Genomic DNA, 24,208 nt, shown 5'->3' on the forward strand with positions numbered 1-24,208 from the left:
GTGGTCTTTCAAATCTGCCACCGTGAGGTCAACTATTCGGTGCTTAGGATGGAGTCTCCAAAGCCATGGGTCCTTTGAGCCTTGTGAAGTCTTTTGTTTTGGTGGGTGCTGGAGGGGCGCACCTTTGGCCTCGCACGGTGCGGTGCTTCCGGCACCCCCAATCCTTCTACCGTGGGGCTCCGGCGTGAGCGCCACGTGCACCCATGCCCCGCGCCCCGCGCCCCGTCCCGGTCCCCGCCTGCCGCCCGCGCCACTTCCTGACGCGCCCGGGGACCCACGGCCCCGCCCCGCGGCCGGGCTGGGCGGGCGGCGACCGCGGCTGAGGTACAGGTGCCTCGCGGTGCAGCCGGGTCGCCTTCCAGCCCGTCCGCCTCCCGACCAGGGCCCGCGCGCCGTCCCGCCTCTCTCCCGCCCAGCCAAATGCAGGCCGCCGCCCTCCCTGAGGAGATCCGTTGGCTCCTGGAAGGTAACGCCCTGGCGCAGGCCCCCTCCAGTGCTGAGCCGAAGGCCGAAAGGGGACACCAGGCCTCCCACGGCCAGGCTTTCTTTACGGCTTCGTCACTCACCTCCTTCTAGAACCTTAAGGCTTCTAGAGCCCTCAACTCCCTAGAGCCAGCTTTCCATCCTCTCACCTCAGGGCCCCTTTCACTCCCTGGAGTCCCACATCTTCTTTTTCCTTGAGGCACCTCCACGCCTCCACTTCACCTCCCCGGCTTCTAAAGTCCTCAGGCCAGGTTCTTGGTCCCCCATGCCACCTTGCCTGGTCTCCGACCTGTCCCTTTCTCCGAAGGACTGCCCTACATCTGTAGGGTTTCCCGTCCCCCTCCTTCCCCAGCCACGACTTCCTCACCTCTCACAGAAGACCCCAAACCTTCCTGCTTAGAGGTCCCCGAGGCTCTCCAGGGGGCTGCGAGGGGCTCATGGGATCCCCATGGGCCAAGGCCAGGTGGTTGACGTGAGTTTTTGTCAGTGCGAAAACCCCAGCCCTCCCTTTATCACCCTGCAGACGTCTAGGGGTCTCACCCACCCCAAGGCAGGCTCATTCTCAGTATGGGATTTCCTCCTTTTCTAGAAGTGCCCCCATTGTGGTGTGTTCACCTTCCAACTACAGTGTCTAAGCGGTGGTTTAAAGAGTTCCCGCCATCCCCATCAACACTCAACACACACTGCCAACACTCCAAAGAGATGTTGCAAAGAGACGTTGCTAACGGGCAGTTTCATCTGCTGGGTTTAGTGGTGGAAGTCACTTTTACTTGCTTTCCTGTAACTAACCTTCCAGGGAGGACAGAGGCCTGGAATCTGCAGTCGCATAAGGGTCCCAGGAGGAAACTATTCAGAATTAAGCCTTTTGGCATCTAAGTTGACATATTTGACACATATTTAACAGATGGCCTGCTTTGGGCAGGTCATATTTTTGGCAAGCAGTATTTTTTTTCAGTTTCTCTCAATTTAATTGGTTTTATATCTCCATTACCTTGTTATCTCGGTATAAATGCCTCCTAATCAAATATTTGGCAAGTCCTTTTGGTCTCTGTCTGTAGCACTATTTCCATTCTGGATTGCTTCTATGTAAAAGTTGTCAGCTAGATATTTATTTTGAGGTGAGGTTTCCAAAATCCATTTTACTTACGATCAGAATAAATCTAAATTTTGGGGGTAGAAAACTATTTGCAGGGTAAAAGAGCATTATCTGGGTGTCTAAGAAGAAACAATCCAGCCTTTCCCTCTGTTGTTGGTTTAATATTAGGCTTGTGAAGGAAGGCTGTAATTGTCTTTGGTTTCTAGGAGAGAAGGAACTGTGGCAAAAAGTTTAACTCTGCCCTTGCATTGAAATATATAAACTGATTCTTTTTATTGGTATCTGTCATTTGATGAGAGGAAACCTATTTTATAAGCTTATTAAACTATACTTCAGTTTTGTGTCTAGGCTTTGTAGAAAATTCCTTTTTATTTTCAGAGGCTTGCAATGAAATCCATTCCTTCAGCATTTTTGATGTGCAGTTCTTTATTGTTCAAAACTGACACTGGTAAACAGCTCATTTCTGCACCTGCCACCTTCCTTTAGCTTAGATTATTTTCTTGTTAGCTGACTGTTTTTAATTGAAGTCTTCAGATCTCCTTCTAAAGCAGAACCTTTGTTTGCTGACAAGTAGAGCGGGGTATGAATGGAGATTAATTGCATGTCACATACTTCTGTATCAAGCTTGCTGTGTCTTAACAACCTCTGTTGGTGCTCAGGTCTTTAAAATATATGGAGGAGTCTGAAACCAAATTATACGGAGCTTCATTGGTTAATGTATTTCTTTAAGGCTTTTTTTTTTTTAAGTTTGAAATTAGAACTTGAATCTGAAGTAGAGAAAAAAATGTAAAGTGTGATTCGTCCAGTAATTCTATTGAAAAATGTTTGAAGAATATGTTTTTAAAGGTTCCTGTAATAATAATAGCAATATATTGGTTACAAGTTTTATTTCTTTTGGAACACAGTCGCTGGTGTAGACCAGGAGGATTATTCGTTGTGTTACAAATAATCTGTCCGTATTAGAAACCCAAAATGGCCATCAATTTGTTGTTTGTTGCTATTTGTCTCCCCCACCACACACTTTTTAAGGTTAACTGTTGACAATTAGAAAAAATGGAGGTCCTGATCTCTATATAGTCACTCTGTGGGAGGGAGTCACAGGATGTGAGGGCTGCAACTCTAGTGCTGCCACATGGCTGTGGGGGTGGGGTTTCCACAATGAATTACTACTTTCATAAACCAAGGCATAAGCATTTGCACAGTGATTTAACACTGGACATCACAGCCATAACTTAAGCATTTATTTATTTATAACTACACAAGCATAAATGACAGGGGCATTTTTTGACATAATGTGTGTGCTTTTAAGAATAAAATATGTAAAGCATTGTGAAAGGTAGATAACAAAATTTTGCATAATGAAGAGAACAGAAATTCTCAAGGCCTAAAATTAATTTTGTTTAAATATAAAATTTGAAATATTTGGAAATGTTTCACTTGACCTAGAAACCTCACTTCTAAAAATCTGTCACTGAAGTGAAAGGTCATGAAGTAGTATATGCATGAAGATCTATCCTAAATGTTAATAAGTTGGGAGACTCAGGGTGATGGTTGAATGAATTATGGGACATTTGTCTCATGGAATACTTCACAGCCACTAAAAGAGTATTCTGTGGATCTATATATAGGCTTGGAAAGTGTCCATGGCATATTTTTAAGACTAAAAGGCAAAATGCATGATAGTACATGTAATATCCCATTTTTGCTTGAAAACCAAAAGACAAAACCAGAAAAGCCACATATGTTATAAATATTTGTGTAAGCCTAGGAAGAAGTAAAAAAGAATATATACCAGACTGTTAACATTGGCTTCCTTGAGAGAAGAGTGAGAGTTTGGAGGAGGGGAGGTTATTAATTTTTATTTCATACATCTTTGTGTTGTTTGAATTGTGACAATGACCATGCATTACTTCTGTAAACAGGAAAAAATAAACAGTAAGGGTATTTAAAAGAAAAAGGAACAAAAGACAAATAGAAACTCAGAGAGGTCAGAGTGCTAACGGACCATTTACTATGCTTGTGGTCATGTTTTTCTCTTTTTAGCCCTGAGGGGTATGGAAGGTGGAGAAATTAAAAAAAAAAAAACAAAACGCTATCTTGGATTTTTGGCAAATATCAAAACAGTGTGAGGTTTCTAGAGTAACTCAGGAAATAGCTTCTTTAGATAGACTCTGTCAAGCTCTCATATAGAAATAGTAACTAGTCCCCTATCAACAAATAAATACTTCATAGATAAGTAAAATGGAGGGTGCTTTCTGCTTTATTGAAAGAGGAGGAAATATTCAGGTCTGTTTTCAAATAATGGGGCTTCAGATGTAGAAGTTATCTTTTTGTTTTTGTTTTGTGATAACCACACCGAAAACAAAAACAATGAAGTGCTGGCAGTTTGCATAATCTTTGCTCCACAGATATAAACATAATCAGTCTCTTCTTCCTGGTCTTTCTAGCCCTGCTTTTGAAGTCAGAAGCAAAAGAGACGAGAATGAAGGAGGTGGAATAGATATTTCTTTGGTTCGTAGTTTGTCCTGTGTGATGGAATGGGGCCTACTGACATTACCCTGGTAGCTGATAGGTCCCAACTACCTACATGGTACTAAATCCTGCCCAGAATATGGATTTAAGCCAAAATAACATCAACAACCTGGCTGCATGTGGTAGCAATTGCTGTGTTAATGCTGATTCTGATATGCCTATAGTTATTTATTTTTAAACTTCCTTGTAAAGAAGCAGTCATTAATCATTTCCTTCCAGATTGTTCTCCAGATCTGTATTAGTCAGTGCAGTCAATCATAAAATCCATTTCAGTATAGTAAAATTCCAACTATGGGGAACTTGCAGAAATGAGTTGCTCTGGATAGCTGAGGAGATTCTCTTTAAGCACTCTTATCTTCTTATTATAAATATTTGTGATCAGGTTTTTCCTAAAATGCATTAGGAATTTTTCTTCTTTAGCCAACCAGTCTATGGCTATCTTCAAATGAACCTCTTTAGAGCACTCTTTAACTCAAAGTTGTTATAGTGAATATCTATTACCATACTTTATGGTAATGTATTGTTTAGGATGTTTGGCCATAGTTGCCCCTGAACTGCTTTGTAAGTGTCTGTGTCTGCTTTATATTTTTATTTTCATTATTTTTTTCTTGCTGTTAGGCCAAGGCCTATCACTTTGCACCCTTGTCTGTGTGTCTACATTCCCAGTGCTTCTGGTACATCAGATAACCACGTTAGTTGGAATTGAGATATATGTAAAAGAAGTTACAAAGGGCTTTCTTGATGAACAAAGTACCCACACCTGTAAGTGTGGGCTTTGTAAGATGTATTTTGGCTGCTCAGAATCTTTTTTGCTTAATTTTTGAAACTGGATTGTCTTGCAGATCAGTGAGGCTACTGCTCAGTTGAATTCTGAAAAGTGAGATATGACTATAGTTCTATTCCTTTTTTATGTTAAAATTTTCTGATTATAAAAGTAATAATGCTAATTATAGAAAATTTAGAAAACACACAATAGGATATAGTTACTCAGAATCAATAATTGTTAAATTTCCATGTATTTTTCTCAGTGTTCATTATATGGATATACTTTAAAAGTTGGGACATATTTGTGCACAGGTTTGTCTATTGATTTTTGTACTTATAATTTTTCACTTGTTATTGTCTCCTGAGGGTTTTCGTTTCTTTTTGAGATGGAGTCTCACTCTGTTGCCCAGGCTGGAGTGCAGTGGCACAATCTTGGCTCACCACAACCCCCGCCTCCCAGGTTCGAGCAATTCTTCTGCCTCAGCCTCCTGAGTAGCTGGGAATACAGGCGCACGCCACCATGACAGGCTAATTTTTATATTTTTAGCAGAGACAGGGTTTCACTATGTTGGCCAGGCTGGTCTCGAACTCCTGACCTCATGATCTGCCTGCCTCAGCCTCCCAAAGTGCTGGGATTACAGGTGTGAGTCACCCCGCCTGGCCTTTCTGAGGGTTTTCATTTTCTTTTTCTTTTCTTTTTTTTTTTTTTTTTTTTTTTGAGACAGAGTCTCACTCTGTCTCCAGGTTGGAGTACAGTGGAGTGATCTCAGCTCACTGCAACCTCCGCATCCCAGGTTCAAGTGATTCTCCTGCCTCAGCCTTCCGAGTAGCTGGGACTACAGGCCCACGCCACCACACCCGGCTAATTTTGTATTTTTAATAGAGACGGGGTTTCAGCATGTTGGCCAGAATGGTCTTGATCTCTTGACCTCGTGATCCGCCTGCCTCGGCCTCCCAAAGTGCTGGCATTACAGGCATGAGCCACCGTGCCTGGCCTTTCCTGAGGGTTTTCTTAGATCACGGCTATGCTCTGGATGTTTGTGATTTGCCAAAATTTTTATGTTGAAATCTAATTACAAATGTGATGGGAGGTGATTAATGCCCTTATAAAAGAGGTCCCAGAGGGCCGGGCGGGGTGGCTCACGCCTGTAATCCCAGCACTTTGGGAGGCTGAGGTGGGCGGATCACAAGGTCAGGAGATTGAGACCATCCTGGCTAACACGGTGAAACCCCGTCTGTACTAAAAATACATAAAATTAGCTGGGCATAGTGCCAGGCGCCTGTAGTCCCAGCTACTCGGGAGGCTGAGGCAGGAGAATGGCGTGAACCCGGGAGGCAGAGCTTGCAGTGAGCTGAGATCGCGCCACTGCACTCCAGCCTGGGTGACAGAGCGAGACTCCGTCTCAAAAAAAAAAAAAAAAAAAAGAGGTCCCAGAGAACTGCCTTACTCCTTCCACTATGTGAGGACACAGTTAAAAGGTGCTATCTATGAACCAAAAAGCAGGCCCTCAGCAGAGACCGAATCTGCCGTTGATCTGGACTTTCCAGTTTCCCACTTGAGAAATAAATTTCTGTTGTTTATAAGCTACCTAGTTTGTAGTATTTTGTTATAGCAGCTCAAATGGAATAAGACAATCGTTAAGTGGGTTTTTTTTTTCCTTCAAGTTATATACCCTATTTTTATTCCACAAATAGTTTTACCCTAATGTCTTAAAATAAAAATCGGGCCAGGCGTAGTGGCTCATGCCTATAATCCCAACCCTTTGAGAGGCGGAGGTGGGAGGATCACTTGAGCCCAGAAGGTTGAGGCTGCAGTGAGGTGAGATTGCACCACTGCACCCCAGCCTGGGTAATGTAGTGAGATCCTGTCTCAAAAAACAAACAAACAAGAATGTTTTCCCTGCTTAACTTGTTCATTTCTTACTTTTGGTACCATGAATTTTTCATCCTTGAACGCTATTTTAGATATTAACACTGTGCTGTTGACCATAATAGCCACTAGCCACATGTGGCTATTTCAATTTAAATTATTAATTAAATTAAATACAAAAAAAAGTTGGTTCCTCAGTTGTGCTAGCGACATTTCAGCTGCTTAGTAGCCACAGTGGCTACTGTACTGGACAGTGTGTAAAGTCCTGGTAGTTGATGATCTAGAATATAATGCTGAGTGAATTTCTCAGGAAGGGTACTTTGATAATAGGCTTACTAAGCCTCTGTATGTCTGAGAATGTGTCTCCCTTATTTCATATAAATTTAGCTGTGGGCATGAAGTTCTGGGGTCACACTTTTCCCCTTCCTTCAACCTCCCCCCAACTAAGCCTCTAAAAGTTGTGCCATTATTTTTTGGCCTTCAGTTTTGTGAAGGAGAAGTGTGATGCCAGCCTGGTATATTTCATTTATAATCCACTCCTCTCAGCTGGGGTAGTATAGAATATTTTTCTTTGCTCTCAAAAATGTCACTAGTTAGTATCAAGGTCTTACTTAGACTTTTTAATACTTTTTGTTGTTGTTGTTCAATAGCATGCCAGGAAGGCCTTTTAATAATTTTGCCTGGTATGTAGTGAACCCGCTTGATCTACGGACTCTGGTCTCCCTTTGAGTTGGGAAAGTTTTCTTCTATTATGCTTCTGCTCCATCTGTTTTATTCTGTCATACTTGGGTTTATAGCATACATATATTGGACTCCTGATATGCTCTCTCTGTTTCATCTTTTTTACTGTCTCATCTGTCATTGCTTTCATTATGGTTTTAAATTCAACATTTATTTATTTTTTAAAAAGTTGCCATGTATTCTTTCCTCATCATTCATTGTCTCATTTTCATTACGTCTATAAAGTGCTGATTTGTATATTTAATGACTTTTTGGATGTTGCCGAGAATTAGAAATTTTCTAAACATTTCTGTTCTTTAATAATAAATCTGCTTCAGAAGGAGGCATTGTCTTTAGTTCTTCAGGTGATCTTTTCTTTTTGAACATTAATGTTTTCTCATAGGTCCTGTATATTTTCTCTGTGTGCAATTTGCCTAGATTCAAATTCTAACTCTTCCACTTTCTTACTACCATTTACTCACTAAATGGACCATGGGCCTCAGTTTCTTGATCTGTAATATTGAGATAATAATGGTACCTATCTGTAGTATTGAGATAATAGTGGTACCTATCTTACAGAATTTATATGAAGAATAAAGGAATTAATATTTGAAAAGAATTTAGAACAGTATCTGGTATGTACTAAACACCATATAAATGTCTGATAAATAAAATTAAATTTTTTTTCACTTGAGTTATCCAACTGACCTCTTTTGTTTGTTTGTTTTGGCAGCTGCCTTTCCACAGTAAAACTCCCAGTCATGGTCTTTTGCTTATATTGGTGGCCCATCCCTGTTTTTATCCTTCTTCTCCATTATGGGAGGCTTTTTGTTTGTTTGTTTTGAGATGGAGTCTCACTCTGTCACCAGGCTGGAGTGCAGTTGTGCAATCTTGGCTTACTGCAACCTCTGCCTCCTGGGTTCAAGCGATTCTCCTGCCTCACCCTCCCAAGTAGCTGGGACTACAGGTGCACACCACCAAGCCCAGCTAATTTTTGTATTTTCAGTAGAGATGGGATTTCACCTTGTTGGCCAGGATGGTCTCGATCTCTTGGCCTGGTGATCTGCCCGCCTCAGCCTCCCAAAGTGCTGAGATTACAGGTGTGAGCCACCGCACCCAGCCCAACTTTTAGGGATTCTTTCAAAATCTCCATTTCTTTCCTTCAGAGTCTAGTGATCATTTTGATGAGAAACTTTATGGAGGAAGGAGAGAGAAAATTAGCTTCATTGCTTTTGTTGTCACCTAGCCTGCAGTTCTCTGAGTTTTCTATATTCTTGTAGATTCCCAGGTATATAATTTTTCTACCCTGATGTTTCAGTTGAAATTTTGTTTTGTCACAAAAGGATTCTCTGAGATGGCACTTGAAGCTTTACCTAGTCTGTTTGTGTATGACTGAGCATATCAGGAAAGATATGTGTTCCTTGCCTTGTTATAGAACACCCTGTTTTGTGGCTGGGCATGGTGGCTTACACCTGTAATCCCAGCACTTCGGGAGGCCGAGGTGGGTAGATCACCTGAAGTTAGGAGTTCGAGACCAGCCTGGCCAAGATGGTGAAACCCCGTCTCTACTAAAAATACAAAAAATTATACAGGTATGGTGGCAGGCGCCTGTAATCCCAGCTACTCAGGAGGCTGAGGCGGGAGAATCACTTGAACCTGGGAGGCAGAGGTTGCAGTGAGCCTCCCACCTCGTGCCATTGCACTCCAGCCTGGGCGACAGAGCAAAATTCGTCTTAAAAAAAAAAAAAAGAACACTCTATTTTGTGTGTGTAAAACTAGTATTTTGCATTAATTCCAAGTTTTAAAAAAAAGGTCTATTCTCCTCCCTTTTGTTTGCTAAAATTAAAAAAAACATGGTAGAGATATTTGAACTTCATTCTGATTATCGTCTAGTGTTAGATGGACTGCCTAGGTCTTTTGAACTCTAGATAAGAGCTGCTCCCCATGGAAGTTCACAGCTCTCCTCAGGATCAGGGTGATTCTCAAAGAGCATGCCTTGTCAAGGTCAGCTTTCCCTCCAGGCTTCCCTGCTGCTACGCATGCTGTCTGTCCTGGGTTGTGTAGGCCCAAACCAGTGGTTGCCAACAGGGGTGATTTTGACCCTGGGGGCTTTTGGCAACATCTGGAGACGTTTTGGTTGTTACAGCTCGGGAGGGTGCTCCTGGCATCTAGTGGGTAGAAGCTAAGGATGCTGCTAAACTTCCTACAATGCACAGGACAGTCCCTCCACAGTAAAGAATCATCCAGCCCGAATTGTCAATAGTGCTGAGGTTGAGAAGCCCTGGCCTAGACATGTTTTCCTTCTCAATTTCCACAAAAGCCTATTCACATGAAGTCCTTATGAGTATAGAAAACATCCCTGGAGAATCAGGGGGTGCCAGGATGGGGAGGAAGGGTTTACATTGCAGTCATGCAAATAATTTGAGCATTAGGCATTCCTATTCCTAAATACCCTTCTGCCACCCCAGTTATCAGGGTATATCCTCTATTCTTTCACTTGATTTAGTTCCCAGCCTTATGCCTTCTCATTGTCACTTTCTTTCTTTATCCTATCTAAAGTAAAAAATACATATATTTTTTTCCCTGCCACATGAAAAGGCAGTTTAACTATCTGTATAGTTGTTTAGGTTCCCACCAATAGCGACACACAGCAAAACAAGTTATTTTCCCAAACAATGACAGTTCTTTCCCTAAGAGGAACTGTAGTACCAGTTATTAAGATAATATTTTTACCTAATTTCATAAGTATAATACTTAAACAGTTTTTAATCATTTTAAATATAGGAAAAATAAGGTAAGTATCAAGTTTTACCACCATCTGAGAATCTTAACATATTGACCTAACTATCATAGATCTAATTTTTTCATGTTATAAGCCATTACACCCTACAGAAATCCTATAATTTCTGCTACATTTATTCATATTTATTTCCCCTGTGTTTCCGAGTTCATTGCTTGCTTTCCAGTTTGTCAGTGCTGCATTATAGGTTAGGTGATTATAACAGATGGATTTTCAGGTTTGGAGTCTTTGAGTTCCAAGGCTTAATTTTAGTATCCAGCATTTACATGGAAGATAGGACAGATCTGAGCTCAGGAATAGAGTGGTCTTACCATCCAGATAGCAAGTCTTCCTCAAGGCTGCTGACTCTAATAAAATCATTTGTGAATTATTTGAATTCTCATTTATGGTCTCCTCCTAACATTGTTGACATTCTAATATGAGTATGTTATGGGAAAATAAAATTTTTATTCAAATAATAGACACTTTACTAAAATATATCCAATGGCACATATTTGTGCTTAGTGAAACCAATATTGTAGTAGCTGGAATTAATTAAGGTACTATATATTATAAATCTAGTATGAGAAGTAGGCTGGGGTGCATAGGTAGCTACAGAAAACATCTATTCACTGCATTTTAATAAACCTTCTTAAACTACACTCCTTTAAAAGTAACTTTTCTGGCCGGGCATGGTGGCTCACGCCTGCAATCCCAGCACTTTGGGAGGCTGAGGCGGGTGGATCCCCTGAGGTCAGGAGTTTGAGACCAGCCTGACCAACATGGTGAAACCTCATCTCTACTAAAAACAAAAATTAGCTGGGTGTGGTGGCACATGCCTGTAATCCCAGCTACTCCGGAGGCTGAGGCATGATAATTGCTTGAACCCGGGAGTTGGAGGTTGCAGTGAGCCAAGATAGCACCACTGCACTCCAGCCTGGGTGGCAGAGCAAGACACTGTTTTGGAAAAAAAAAAAGCCCCAAATTCTTTTCTTTCTCATAACTTTTTGCATGAGCCCTTTTATCCATTCATCCATCTATTAGGTTGGTGAAAAATTGAGGTTTTTGCCATTACTTTTAAATGGCAAAATCTGCAATTACTTTGCAACAGCCTAATGTTTCTTTCTCCCTCTCTCCCTCCCTCTCTCTTCTTTTCTTCCTCTCTTCCTCCCTCCCTTCCTTCCATTTTTCTCCCTTTCTTCTTAGCACTTTAGGTATGACTTACATACCATTTATCTTAAGTTAAAATTGGTTGACTTAAACATATATAGACACCTATGTGACCACTCCCCAGATCAAGATACCTTATCAATATACACCCACACCACCTTCCATCCCCCTAGAAAGTTTCCTTTCCAGTCAGTATTCCCTCCCAGAGCTAATAACTGTTCTGACTTCTATCATAATGCAATCTGTATGTACTTTTTTGTATCTGTTGTCCACACTGTATTTTTGAAATGTATCCATGTTATTGTGTGTATTGGTTTGTTCCTTTTTGCTAAATAGTATTCCATTGTGTGACTATTCCACAACTTGTTTATCCATTCTTATGCTGATAAACAATGAATTGTTTTCAGTTTTTGGCTATCATGAATACAGCTGCTATGAGCATTCTTGTATAACTTGTTTTGGGAACATAAGCACTCATTTATCTTGGATAAATATATCTAGGAGTGGAATTACTAGGTCATAGGGTAGTTGTATGTTAAACTCCAAATACTTTTCTTAAGTGATTATACCCATTTTTCACTTCCACAAGCAGTATATGGGAGTTCCTGTTGCTCCACATCCTTACCAACGCTTGGTATTGCAGTCTTTTTATTTTTGGACATTCTGGTTGATGTCATGGCCCATGCATTTTTTAAATTATGAAAATAACTGATAGATATATTTTTATTGTAAAATATTTGCACAACATAGAAGTATATAGAATATTTGGTGGGGTGGTTGTTTGTTTCTTGGGGTTTTTTAGAGACAAGTTCTCATTCTGTTGTCCAGGCTGGAGCGCAGTGGCACGATTACGGCTCACTGCAGCCTTAACCTTCCAGGCTCAAGTGACTCCCACCTCAGCCTCCTGAATAGTTGGGACAACAGGTGCATGCCACCATGCCCAGCTAATTATTTTTATTTTTAGTAGAGATGAGAGTCTTGCTGTATTGCCCAGTCTGGTCTTAAACTGCTGAGCTCAAGCAATCTTTTCTCTCCCAAAATGCTGGGATTACAGGTGTGAGCCACTGCACCCACCCTGGTTTGTTTTTATTGTTTGTTTGTTTGTTTGTTTGTTTTACCATAGCAGTGTTGGAGACTTTTTCATGCAAATCAATCTATCCATCTATCTATGTGTATATATATTTAAACTGCTACATAGTATTTAACAATTTATTTAGCAATTGTCCTATTGATGGATGTTTAAGGTGTTTCCAAATATTTTATATATCCACACTGCTGTAGAAAACATCTTTATCTGTGTATTTTAGTATACATATGCAGAAATTTCTTTTTTTTTTGAGACGAAGTCTCGCTCTGTCACCCAGGCTGTAGTGAAATGGCACAACCTTGGCTCACTGCAACCTCTGCCTCCTGGGTTCAAGTGATTCTCACACCTCCACCTCCCGAGTAGCTGGGATTACAGGCATGTGCCACCACGCCCGGCTAATTTTTGTATTTTTAGTAGAGACAGGGTTTCATCATGTTGCCCAGGCTGGTCTTGAACTCCTGACCTCAGGTAATCCTCCTGCCTCGGCTTCCCAAAGTGCTGGGATTACAGGCGTTAGCCACTGCACCTGGCCATACGCAGATGTTTCTATAGAATATATTCTTAAACTCTCAAAGATTGCAAAAGTGTTAATCCTGGATTTCTAGGCTGGCTGCTAGTTAAAACTTGATCTAAAGTACTCTCATTGTTTTAGTTTCTGGTTTTTGTTTTCTCTGTGTTGTGAGTATATAGGTATTTTCATTTTTCCTCTACAGGAGGTAGAAGGAAAATTAAAAATGCAAACACTGCACATTTCTTAGGTCATGGGGCAAACACAGTCAGCAGGTCGAACCTAGCCACAACCAGAACATGCCCACGACTTTTCTATTGTAATGCTGACAACTTCCTGCAAACCAAAACAAAGCTGGTAGGTATAAGGTTTGATTTTAGCCTGCCAACACGTTTTCCTTCTTGGCAAAAGGTAAAAAGTATATGCCTTAATGATGACATTTTTCAGATCAAAAGTTTTAGGTAAGTTTAAAACATGTTCTAGACAAACTGAAAGTCATTTTTCCCCACTATGGTACTTTTATGTAATTGATGTGAAAATAGTCAAGGTTTCCATGAAGGTTTCAATTAATAGGACAGGAAAATTAAACACTAAAGTCTTAGAGGTTTGATTTTAGTGATATATTTAAGAGTGACTGCAGAAATCCTAATGGTCTGATAACTTCAGTGTACCTGTGACAGGGAATTGGGAATTATTATTTTTGTTTCTACCAGAAGCTGTCAATGAGACTTTATACAAGTGGGATTACCAACTAGGTTGCTTTCTTCCATAAAATAGCAATATGTAACTTAACGAGATACTTGTGACATTTAATTAAATGTATAGAATACTCAGATACCCTAGAATGAAATATGGTTTTCTACTGTTTCCAAGGTGGAGATTGTTTTGGTGTGGCAGGCATGGTTGGCTAGACATGACAAGGTGGTTAGGCATAGCCCATTATTTTTGGAAAGATTGTCTTACTGTTAGTAGTTCACTCATGGAAGTCCTGGGGATAACACAAACAGATTTTTAGTCCCTGCCCACCACCACCAGTACAAGGAGAGCCCTGGAATGGGCCCCTGGGAGTCCCTCCTTTGCTTGTTCTCCTTTCCTCTTCTCCTCCACAAACCCAACAAACCTTTTCTCTCCCTCTACCCTTTTCCACCCAGGGTCCCATCTCCAACCGGGAGGGGTGATGTCTGGTCTTTCAGGTTTTAACTGCTTCAAAGTATTCAGAGTGAAGTGTCTGCAAGATAAAGGAAACATTTTCCTTATAACTAGAAAAAAAAAATACAGGTATCATTGAAAATTTAAGAGAAGATGAGGCTGAAATAGCATACTGCTCCTACAATTTTTTAAAAGTCAATACATAGATTATTTTCCAATGTTCACTTAGATATTTTCTTATAGAAGCAATGTTTTTATGGGAAAAAGGACCATGTTTTTAGGCTGATTTGCAGGCCAACCTACTTTTTAAAAACTACTTTTCAAGTATTATACCTAGAGAAGAGGACTATAGACAATATTTTGATGGGGTCCCACCTTCCAACTTGGGCTTCTGAAAACTCCTTCTCTGCTGAGTATCTCCCCCTTCTACTTGCTTCCTCTTTGTTAGTTGGGGGAGTGCACTCTTTATCCCCCTCCTCTCCAACTCCAAGCTCTGATGCTGGTACTTGTGTCTGGGGAATGACTCCATTGAGCAGGGCTGGGCAGGAGTGAGGAGCTGATGGGAGCCAGGTTCGGGTTCTGAGGATTAGGGAAGAGACCATCTAAGGGGACAGAATGAGGGCAGGAATGGGGCCCCACGTAGGGAGGAGGTGAGAACCAGTGGAAGGACCGAAAGGGAAGGGAGAACAGAATTTCTTCTTATGTCTCTCCCTTCTTTCCCTCTCCTGCACTCCCACCTCCAACTCTATCTTTCTGTTGAGAGTGTGACTGCCAACCAACAGGCTTAGAGGGCTATGAAAAGAGGAGAGGGGTTAGGGGATGGGACGAGGGATGATGGCAGAAGTATGCAGGGGGCTGATGAAGTAAAACGAGAATAAAATCACCAACAAAGGGAGAGAATGGACATTTCTGTAATTATGCCCAGTGAGGACAAGCATTCACATGTAAAGAGTATTTGCCAGTACTTGAGACTTTTTTTTATTTATTTATTTATTTTTGCCAAAGGGTGGTGCTAACCCTTTTCCCCATAGACAAAAACCTCAAGTATTTTCTTGAGTGTAATGCTAGAATAGGCGGAAATTTATGCCATTTTTCTTTTTGGAAATGTGAGTTCTGCTTTAGTAGTTCAAATACTTTTACGAAATTTCCCCTCTAGGAACACTTTGATTGGTATTTGGTCGGTGGAGTTGTTTTCAACAGCATTTGGCCATTCATCCTGCCTCCAAATAAAAGGTTGATTGAAGTGAACTTTTGAGTTTTAGAAACATATCAACAAAAACCCTTGCAACTGTTAGGGAACACAGACAAATATTTTTTGCTTTTAGTGTACTAGGAGCATTACTTAGAAAACAGGAGGCAACCTTAATCTTTTAGTAGTTTGAAAAATATGACCCATAAGATGTCATTCTCCTCTAAATAAACAGAAGAGCAGCTTTGTGAATGTACAAGATGAGAGAATTTGGGAGAATGTAAGAAACTTTCACCAGTCTATAAAACCTAGTGCTCTTGGGTGCATCTTGCCAACTCAGAATCTTTTCAGCTGGCCTTCAAATTCTACAGCAGTTTTTCGCTGGGGTGTGATAATCATATCATGCCTCTAGTGTTGCAAATACCCTCTTTTCCCTTGTCCTTCAGTCATCTTTTCCTGTTTGCTTTTCCTACCCTGACTTGCTGACATAGATACCTATAAGCTACCTGGAAGCTGAGAGAATTTTCGTTTTAGGGCAGCTATGAATTATAACAGAAAGATGCATTGTTGTCAGAGCTGTGTTTATGTTTTAAATACGCGACTTCAAATGATTTTGTATTACTTTTAGTATAAAATACTGTATATTGCTACAAGCTTGCCCTCCATATTAATCTTTCACCACCCTCCTCCTGACCTCTGTGTTCTGCCCTCCAATTTGAAATTTTTTGTCTCTCCAACTAAACTGTGATCTCTCACCTCTGGACCTCTGCATATGATGTTCCCATGCCTGGGCCATTCTTTTCCTCATCTCACCAACTTCCCACCTTTCCCCCAGTATACATTCTTGGCCTGCTAATTTTGGGGGTTTCAGGTGAAAGATGAGTTCTCTGAGAGGCCTTCCGTGATTTACCTTCCCCTCGAGACTAGGTGCCTCTACTATGGGCCTGTACACCCATCACTTCCTTTGTTGTCACAATTTATTCTGATTGTCTATTTAAGTCTATATTCTTTGCTAGACTGTAAACTCTTAGTTAAGGTAGAGATTAGATCTATTTCGTTTACTTTTTGTGCTTAGCCTGTGATAAGCATTCGACAAATATTTCTTGAAGAATAAATGCATTTAGACAATGTAGCATTGTTTATGGTTGTTTTTGATTTTGCCTTTTCTCTTTGGTCTGAGGACATTTACACCATGCGGTATTGTTCACTCCCTAGTTAAAGGTAACTGTGGGAAGACTCCGTAGCATCAGGTCCTACATAGAGTGAATGCTGCGATGTCAGAAGCATCTGGGGGATGTTCTTATGCAGTTAGTGGTGCTTTTCACCCTGGGTGTTACACTTACAGGAAGCTCAAGGCATTCAGATGTGACTGCACATGAGGTTTATATTAGAAGAGCTCTTGTTTGTAAAAGGTTGATCACTTCATAGAAAACCCACCAGATAGAATAATGACCTTGGTTAAATAAAGGAGGTAATATATTGAGAGATCTTTTAAAATCTCTTCCCTGTTCAGTGGTGAGTAGTGTGTTCTGAGGGGCCTCTTTGGGTTATGGGTTGTAATCACTGTGAGTGGCATCATCTTTTACATTGAAGAGCAAACATATATATATATATGTTTTTTGTTTGTTTTTTTTTTTGAGACGGAGTTTTGCTCTTATTGCCTAGGCTGGAGTGCAATGGCACGATCTTGGCTTACTGCAACCTCCACCTCCCAGGTTCAAGCAGTTCTCCTGCCTTAGCCTTTCTGGTAGCTGGGATTACAGGCATGTGCCACCATGCCCGGCTAATTTTGTATTTTTAGTGGAGACAGGGTTTCTCCATGTTGGTCAGGCTGGTCTCAAACTCCCGATTTCAGGAGATCCACCCACCTCAGCCTCCCAAAGTGCTGGGATTACAGGCGTGAGCTACTGCACCCGGCCCTGAAAAGCAAATGTTTTATATACTGGTCTGAAGTTTCCTTTCCTAGGTCTTCATCAAGTTTTGGTATCAGAGTTATACTGGCTTCATAAAATGAATTGGAAAGCACATATAATACTAGAGATATGATCTCTCATGTAGACCTTGCTTTTGACTTCTTTATGTTTTTTTTTTTTTTTTGGTTATATGCTTATTCATCTAGTAAGTGTGTGGGTGTATTTTTAGAGCAGATTTTTTTAAAAAGCTGGATGAGACAGATGGAAGAAATTATCTTTGTGACCTTTTATTCCCCTGAGTAGTGCAGGTAAAGAAACAAGTACTTAAATTAACATGTGACCTCCTAAAGTGTTTCGAAAGGAAGTCTTTTAAAAATTAATATGGAGCAAACTTGAAAAGTAAAATCATAATAAAAACAACTTGTCCTTAGTGACATCATTGGGGGATAATTATATCATGTTAATTATTTTTTAACAATTTTAGTATGCACAACTATAATTACATAGGCTATTTTACTTATAATTTAGTAAGGATATTTGTCAGTTATTACTCAAGAAAGCTGGAGGAAATGAATTTAGTAAGAAGAGTTGATGTTCAAAATTATATATAGGTATAGTATTAATCATTTACAGGAATAAAGTATATACTTTAACACTCCACCTCCTGTAGGATCTTCTTTATTCCCCATTTGATCTCTGACCAGGGGGCTTCCTTTCCTTTTTCACAACGACTTGAGCTGATCCCACTACTACTGAGTGAAATGAAGATGAGGACCAAAAATTAAAGTCTATCCAATTTGTGAGTAATATTACCTCATGCTTGCATAATGATTTTTATTTTACTTATTTTTTTCTGATTCCAAAACACATATATTTAGAACATTTAGAAATATAGAGAATATAAAGAAGATGATGAAAATGGCAGCAATTCACTACCCAGAGATGGCCATTGTTAATGTTCTGGTATTTATCACAGTGCCTGACTGGCACAAAGGAAGGACTCAGTAAAGATCAGGTTAATGAATGAATTGAACCCTATCTTTTTTTTATTTGCAAAACATTAAGATTATACCATATGCCACTTTTTAAATTAATAGGCTTTATATTTTTAGAACAGTTTCAGATTTATAGAAAAATTAAGCAGATAGTACAGAGTTCCCCTATTCCTCCTTTCCCCTCCAGTTTCCCTTATTGTGAGCATTTCAGATTAGTATTGTACTTCTGATACACTTAATGAACCAGAACAGATACATTCTTAACTAAAATCCACATTTCATTCAGTTTTCTTTAGTTTTTGCCTAATGTTCTTTTACTGTTCCAGGATCCCATCCAGGATACCTTGTTTAGTTTAGGCTCCTTGGGCGCCTCTTGCTGTAACAGTTTCCCAGACCTTTCTTGTTTTTGATGACCTTGACAGTTTTGAGGAGTACTGGTGAGGTATATTGTAGAATGCCCCTATATTAAAATTTGTCTGGTCTTTTTCTCATAACTAGACTAGGGTTATGGGTTTTGAGGAGGAAGTTCACAGAGGAAAAGTGCTATTTTCGTCCCATCATGTCAAATGTACATGCTATCAGCATGATTATGACTGTTAATGTTGACTTTGATCACCTGGCTGATATGATGTTTGTCAGGTTTCTCCATTGTAAGGTAACTTCTTATTCATCCTTTCCATACTCTTAGGAAGAAAGTTGCTATGTGCACCCCACACTTAAGGAGTGGGAGTTATGCTCCCCCACTTTAGAGTGGAGTAGTACATAAATTATTTGAAATTCTTCTGCACTGGAGATTCATCTCTTGTCTCCCATTTATTTATTTATTTATTTATTTATTTATTTATTTATTTATTTATTTGAGATGGAGTCTGGCTCTGCCACCCAGGCTGGTGTGCAGTGGCGTGATGTCGACTCACTGCAACCTCTGCCTCCGGGTTCAAACAATTCTCCTGCCTCAGCCTCTCGAGTATCTGGGATTACAGGTAGGCACCAGCACACCCAGTGAATTTTTGTATTTTTAGTAGAGATGGGGTTTCGCCATGTTGGCCAGACTGGTCTCAAACTCCTGACCTCAAGTGATCTGCCCGTCTCAGCTTCCCAAAGTACTGGGATTACAGGCACAAGCCACCGTGCCCGGCCTCACCTATTTATTTATTCAACTATTTATTGATATAAGTGTGGAATCGTGCATACTTATTTTATACTTTGGGTTATAATCCAATATTACTTTACTTTGTTGTGGAAATTGTTCCAGTTTTGGCCACTGGGAGCTCTTTCAGTTGGTTCCTGTGCCCCCTTTTTTTTTTTTTTTTTTGAAATGGAGTCTCGCTCTGTCGCTCTGTCACCCAGGCTAAAGGCTAAAGTGCAGTGGTGTGGTCTTGGCTCACTGCAACCTCCACCTCCTGGGTTCAAGCGATTCTTGTGCCTCAGCCTCCCAAGTAGCTGGGATTACAGGTGCCTGCCACCACACCCCACTAATCTTTGTATTTTTAGTAGAGACCAGGTTTCACCATGTTGGCCAAGCTGGTTTCAAACTCCTCACCTCAAGTGATCCGCCCACCTTGGCCTCCCAAAGTGCTGGGATTACAGATGTGAGCCACTACGCCCGACCTCTTGCGCCCCTTTTGACATGTCCCATCAGTGTCTGTGTGCTTGTGTGTGTGTGTGTGTGTTTTCAGCACTTCCTTACTTTCTGACACTACAAGATCCTTTAGGCTCATCTTATATATTTCCTGCCCCAGTCCTAGAATCAGCCATTTTCTAAGGAGCCTAGGTTCCTTTTATTGAAGATTGGTACTAGAAATCAAGATGTTTGTGCTAGGTATGCTCCTTGTTACTGTGATGTCATTTCTTTTAGGTCCTCTTAGCTGACAAAGCAAGGAAATACATGTGTATATATTAATAATAACCTGATTTATATGTTTCTATATATAACCAACTGTATCTGTGTAAAGTGAAACATGGGCTCTTACTGATGTCTCCAATTCTAATTCATTACCACATGGATCATTCCAGACTCTTCGCTTTGCTATTCTTGCTACCTTTTCACCTCCTTTCCACTCCAACAGTGAGAAACCTGGCACCCACCATTCATCATCCGTTTACTTAATTGTTCAATTACAGTAAACATGTATAGCGGTATAAGAATTGTTAACCCATACACCCATGGCAAACAACTTTATTGACTAGAGTTCAGTATTTATGTTCAGTTCCTTTTGCCTGTAGTCTTGCAAATTCTGCTCATTTCCAAAGCTACTTAGGTCAGCGCCTTTTCCCTTTCCCCTTTAGTGAATTTATTTCTTAGATTTGTAATACAGTTAGATTACGTTGTTACAGTTTACATTCTTTCTTGAAATCTCCTAATCTCCTAAATGACTTCTTGAAATTTGCAGGCATTAAGGCTCACTCTGTGTTTTAAAGTTCTATAGGTTTCAACAAATGCATGATATCATGTATCTGCCATTATAGTATCATACGGTATAATTTCACTACCCTAAAAATCCCTTATGCCTTACCTGTTTATCCCTTGCCCACTCCTGAACTCTATCTTTTTCTAGCTTGAGAGTTCATTCCTTTTTTTTTTTTTTTTTGAGACAGGATCTTGCTCTATCACCCAGGCTGGAGTGCAGTGGCACAATCTCGGCTCACTGCAACCTATGCCTCCCTGTTCAAGCAATTCTCCCACCTCAGCCTCCTAGTAGCTGGGACTACAGGTACGTGCCACCATGCCCAGCTAATTCTTTTTTTGTATTTTTGGTAGAGACAGGGTTTCACCATGATGCCCCGGCTGGTCTTGAACTCCTGGGCACAAGTGATTTGCCCGCCTCGGCCTCCCAAAGTGCTGGGATTGTAGGCGTAAGCCACCATACCCAGCTGAGAGTTCTTTTTAATGCTGAATAATATTCCAGGGTATGGAGGTGTCACAGTTTGTTTATCTATTCACCTATTGAGGGACATTTTGGTTGCTTCCACTCTTTGGCAATTATGAGAAAATGTGTTATGAACATTTACTTGCAGATTTTTGTGTGGACATAAATTTTTAGCTTAATTGGATAAATACTTAAGAGTATGACTGCTGGATCTTACGGTAAGACTATCTTGGTTGCACCACTTGCTAGGTGTGTAACCTGGGAGCAAGTTTCTTTACCCAGAAAGTGGAACAGCAGTATCTACCCCATAGGTAGCTCAGCCCATCCTGATGTGACATGATCTGATATATATGTTAGGAAAGATTTTATTTTAAAAATGTTGATCACTTAGTGGAAAACCCATCAGGTTGATGGGGAGCTTGGTTAAATAGAGAGGTGACCTATCGAGGGAACTTGTTAAGTCTCTTTGCTGTTCAGTAGTGAGTAGTGAAGTACAGCAGTGAAGTTGCTCAGGCACCTGCAGATCACATTCACTGTGAGTAGCACCATTTTCTAAATTGAAGGGCAAATGTATTGTATATTGGTCTACAGTTTCTTTCCTTAGTATCTTAATCATAAAGTTTTGGCATTGGGGAATACTTCTGTTTTACTACAGTTTTGTCACTAGTAGATATAAATACCATTAGATGACATTTTTGCCATTTATCAGGAAATTTTTTAGATTTTTTTAACCTATTAAAGAAATATACAATGAATCAATAGTATTGAAACATCTTTACATTCCCAATATAAGCTTTACATTAATATTTTAATGTATTACTAAGTTTGATTTACTAGTATTTTATATAGGACTTTTGTCTCTCTACTAACCTTAAACTGATTGCTTTCTGTGCTTTTAGAACTAGGGTTATGGTAGCTTTTACGAAATATTTGAACTTTTCCTCTTTTTATATGCTCTGGGATAGTTTATATAGAATGAGAATTATTTATTACTCAAAGGTTTGAAAGACATGTATAAAACTATCTAAACTTGAACTTAATAAATAAAAAACATTTTGGCAACTTTCTTTCCCCCTGCTTATTAGCTTATTTAGAATTCAGGTTTTTCATTTCTCAATTTAGTTTTAGAAATTTATATTTTTCTCAGCAACTTTTCATTGAGATTTTCAAATTTATTTGCCTGGTGTTTTATTTTGTTTACATGGCACTTTATTTTTCAAAATAGCTTTTTAGAGAGATAAAATGATTCTTGTTATCACAAAACTTAAATTATACATAAAAGTACAAAAAAAATTAAAAGCACTTGAACCCTTACCACTTTTGTAAAGTATTTCATGATCTTTCTAAAAATTTTGTTTTTGCTCCTTTTTACTCTGCCTAATTTTTGTATATTTGTGCTTTCTCTCCTTCTTCTTGATTGCATTTACTAATGGTTTATCATTTACTGGATTTCCCCCCCCTCTGAAAAATTCCAGGTCTTACACTTACACTTATGTAGCATTTATATATTCCTCCCCTGCCTTTTTTTTTTGGAGACAAAGTCTCACTCTGTTGCCCATGCTGGAATGCAGTGGCACGATCTCAGCTCACTGAAGCCTTCATCTCCTGGGCTCAAGCAATCCTCTTGCCTCAGCCTTCAAAGTAGCTGGGACTACAGACATGCGCCACTATGCCTGGCTAATTTTTGTATTTTTCTGTGGAGTTTCATCATGTTGCCCACGCTGGTCTCGAACCCCTGGGCTCAAGCAATTTGCCTGCCTGGGCCTCCTAAAGTGTTGGGATTACAGGCGTGAGCCACTGCACCTGGGCTTTCCCCCCTATTTTTAAGGCTTATGATTTTTACCCACTAAATTGTACAATGGAACTCTTTAAAAAAAAATAAAACCGTATGTGAAATCCTGGCATATAAAAACCAAGCACTTGTGATTAAATCAAAGGGGAGTGAGGAGAAGGGAATTTCCCACTCTTTTTCTTTCTTATCAGAGGCTTGTGAGTCCAGAGAGCACTGTTAGAAAACCATTGTTCTGATACACTAATTTCTGCTTTTATCTTTATTGTTTCCTTCCTCCTTTTTCCCATAGACTTGTTTTATTGTTCTGTTCTGACTTCTTGAGTTTGGTGTTTATTGCATTTACTTATGTTCTTTCTTATTTAACATTGAAAATATTTAAGTCTATGAATTTGTCACTCCATGATGCTGGTCATATCTTGTAACATTTTATATAGGCTGTTTTCTCCTAAGTGGTAATTATAATTTTTGAGTTTCTCTTTGACTCATAATATATGTAGGAGTATGTGTTTTTAATGTTTAAGTGTAGAGGAGTTTGTTTACTCTTTTTAATATCAAGTTCTGGTTTTATTTCACTATGGTAATAAAATAAGATCTTTCTAGGCCAAACACGATGGCTCATGCCTGCAGCACTTTAGGAGCTGAGGCAGGAGGATCTCTTGAGCCCAGGAGTTCAAGACTAGCCTGGGCAACATGGCGAAACCCTATCTCTACAAAACATTTTTAAAAATTGGTTGGGCGCAGTGGCTTACACCCGTAATCCCAGCACTTTGGGAGGCCGAGGCGGGTGGATCACTTGAGGTCAAGAGTTTGAGACCAGCCTGACTAACATGGGGAAACCTCGTCTCTACTAAAAATGCAAAAATTAGCTAGGCATGGTCGTGGGCACCTTTAATCCCAGCTACTTGGGAGGCTGAGGCAGGAGAATCACTTGAACCTGGGAGGCGGAGGTTGCAGTGAACCGAGATCGCGCCACTGCACTCCAGACTGGGTGACATAAGTTAGACTCCGTCTCAAAATAAATAAATAAATAAATAAATAAATAAATAAATAAATAAATAAATTAGGGAGACATGAGCCTTTAGTCCCGGCTACTTGGGAGGCTGAGGTGGGTGAATCACTTGAGCCCGGGAGGTTGAGGCTGCAGTGAGCCGTGATTGTGCCACTGCACTCCAGCCTGGGTGACAAGGCAAGACCCTGTCTCAAAAAAAAAAGAAAAAGAAATTTCTAATTTTAAATTGTTAAGAAATTATTGATTTTCCTGTAATTCAGTGTTTAATCAATATTTATAAA

The 24,208-nt window shown here is 40.1% G+C and overlaps 1 protein-coding gene across 4 annotated transcripts in view; it reads left to right on the plus strand.

The window, feature by feature from the left end:
* The first annotated feature begins 274 nt into the window (after positions 1-274).
* SKAP1 (src kinase associated phosphoprotein 1) overlaps positions 275-24,208 on the plus strand; it is a 296,926-nt gene continuing 272,992 nt past the window's right edge. For all 4 annotated transcript variants that reach the window (XM_063706296.1, XM_055387722.2, XM_019028638.3 and 1 more), the window contains exon 1: positions 275-466. In XM_063706296.1, the coding sequence (XP_063562366.1) occupies positions 421-466 (46 nt within the window). In that variant the 5' untranslated portion in view covers positions 275-420. The remainder of the gene's footprint in view (positions 467-24,208) is intronic.

The sequence above is a fragment of the Gorilla gorilla genome, chromosome 4, assembly GCF_029281585.2.
Source record: "Gorilla gorilla gorilla isolate KB3781 chromosome 4, NHGRI_mGorGor1-v2.1_pri, whole genome shotgun sequence".
NCBI classification, from domain to species: Eukaryota; Metazoa; Chordata; class Mammalia; order Primates; family Hominidae; genus Gorilla; species Gorilla gorilla.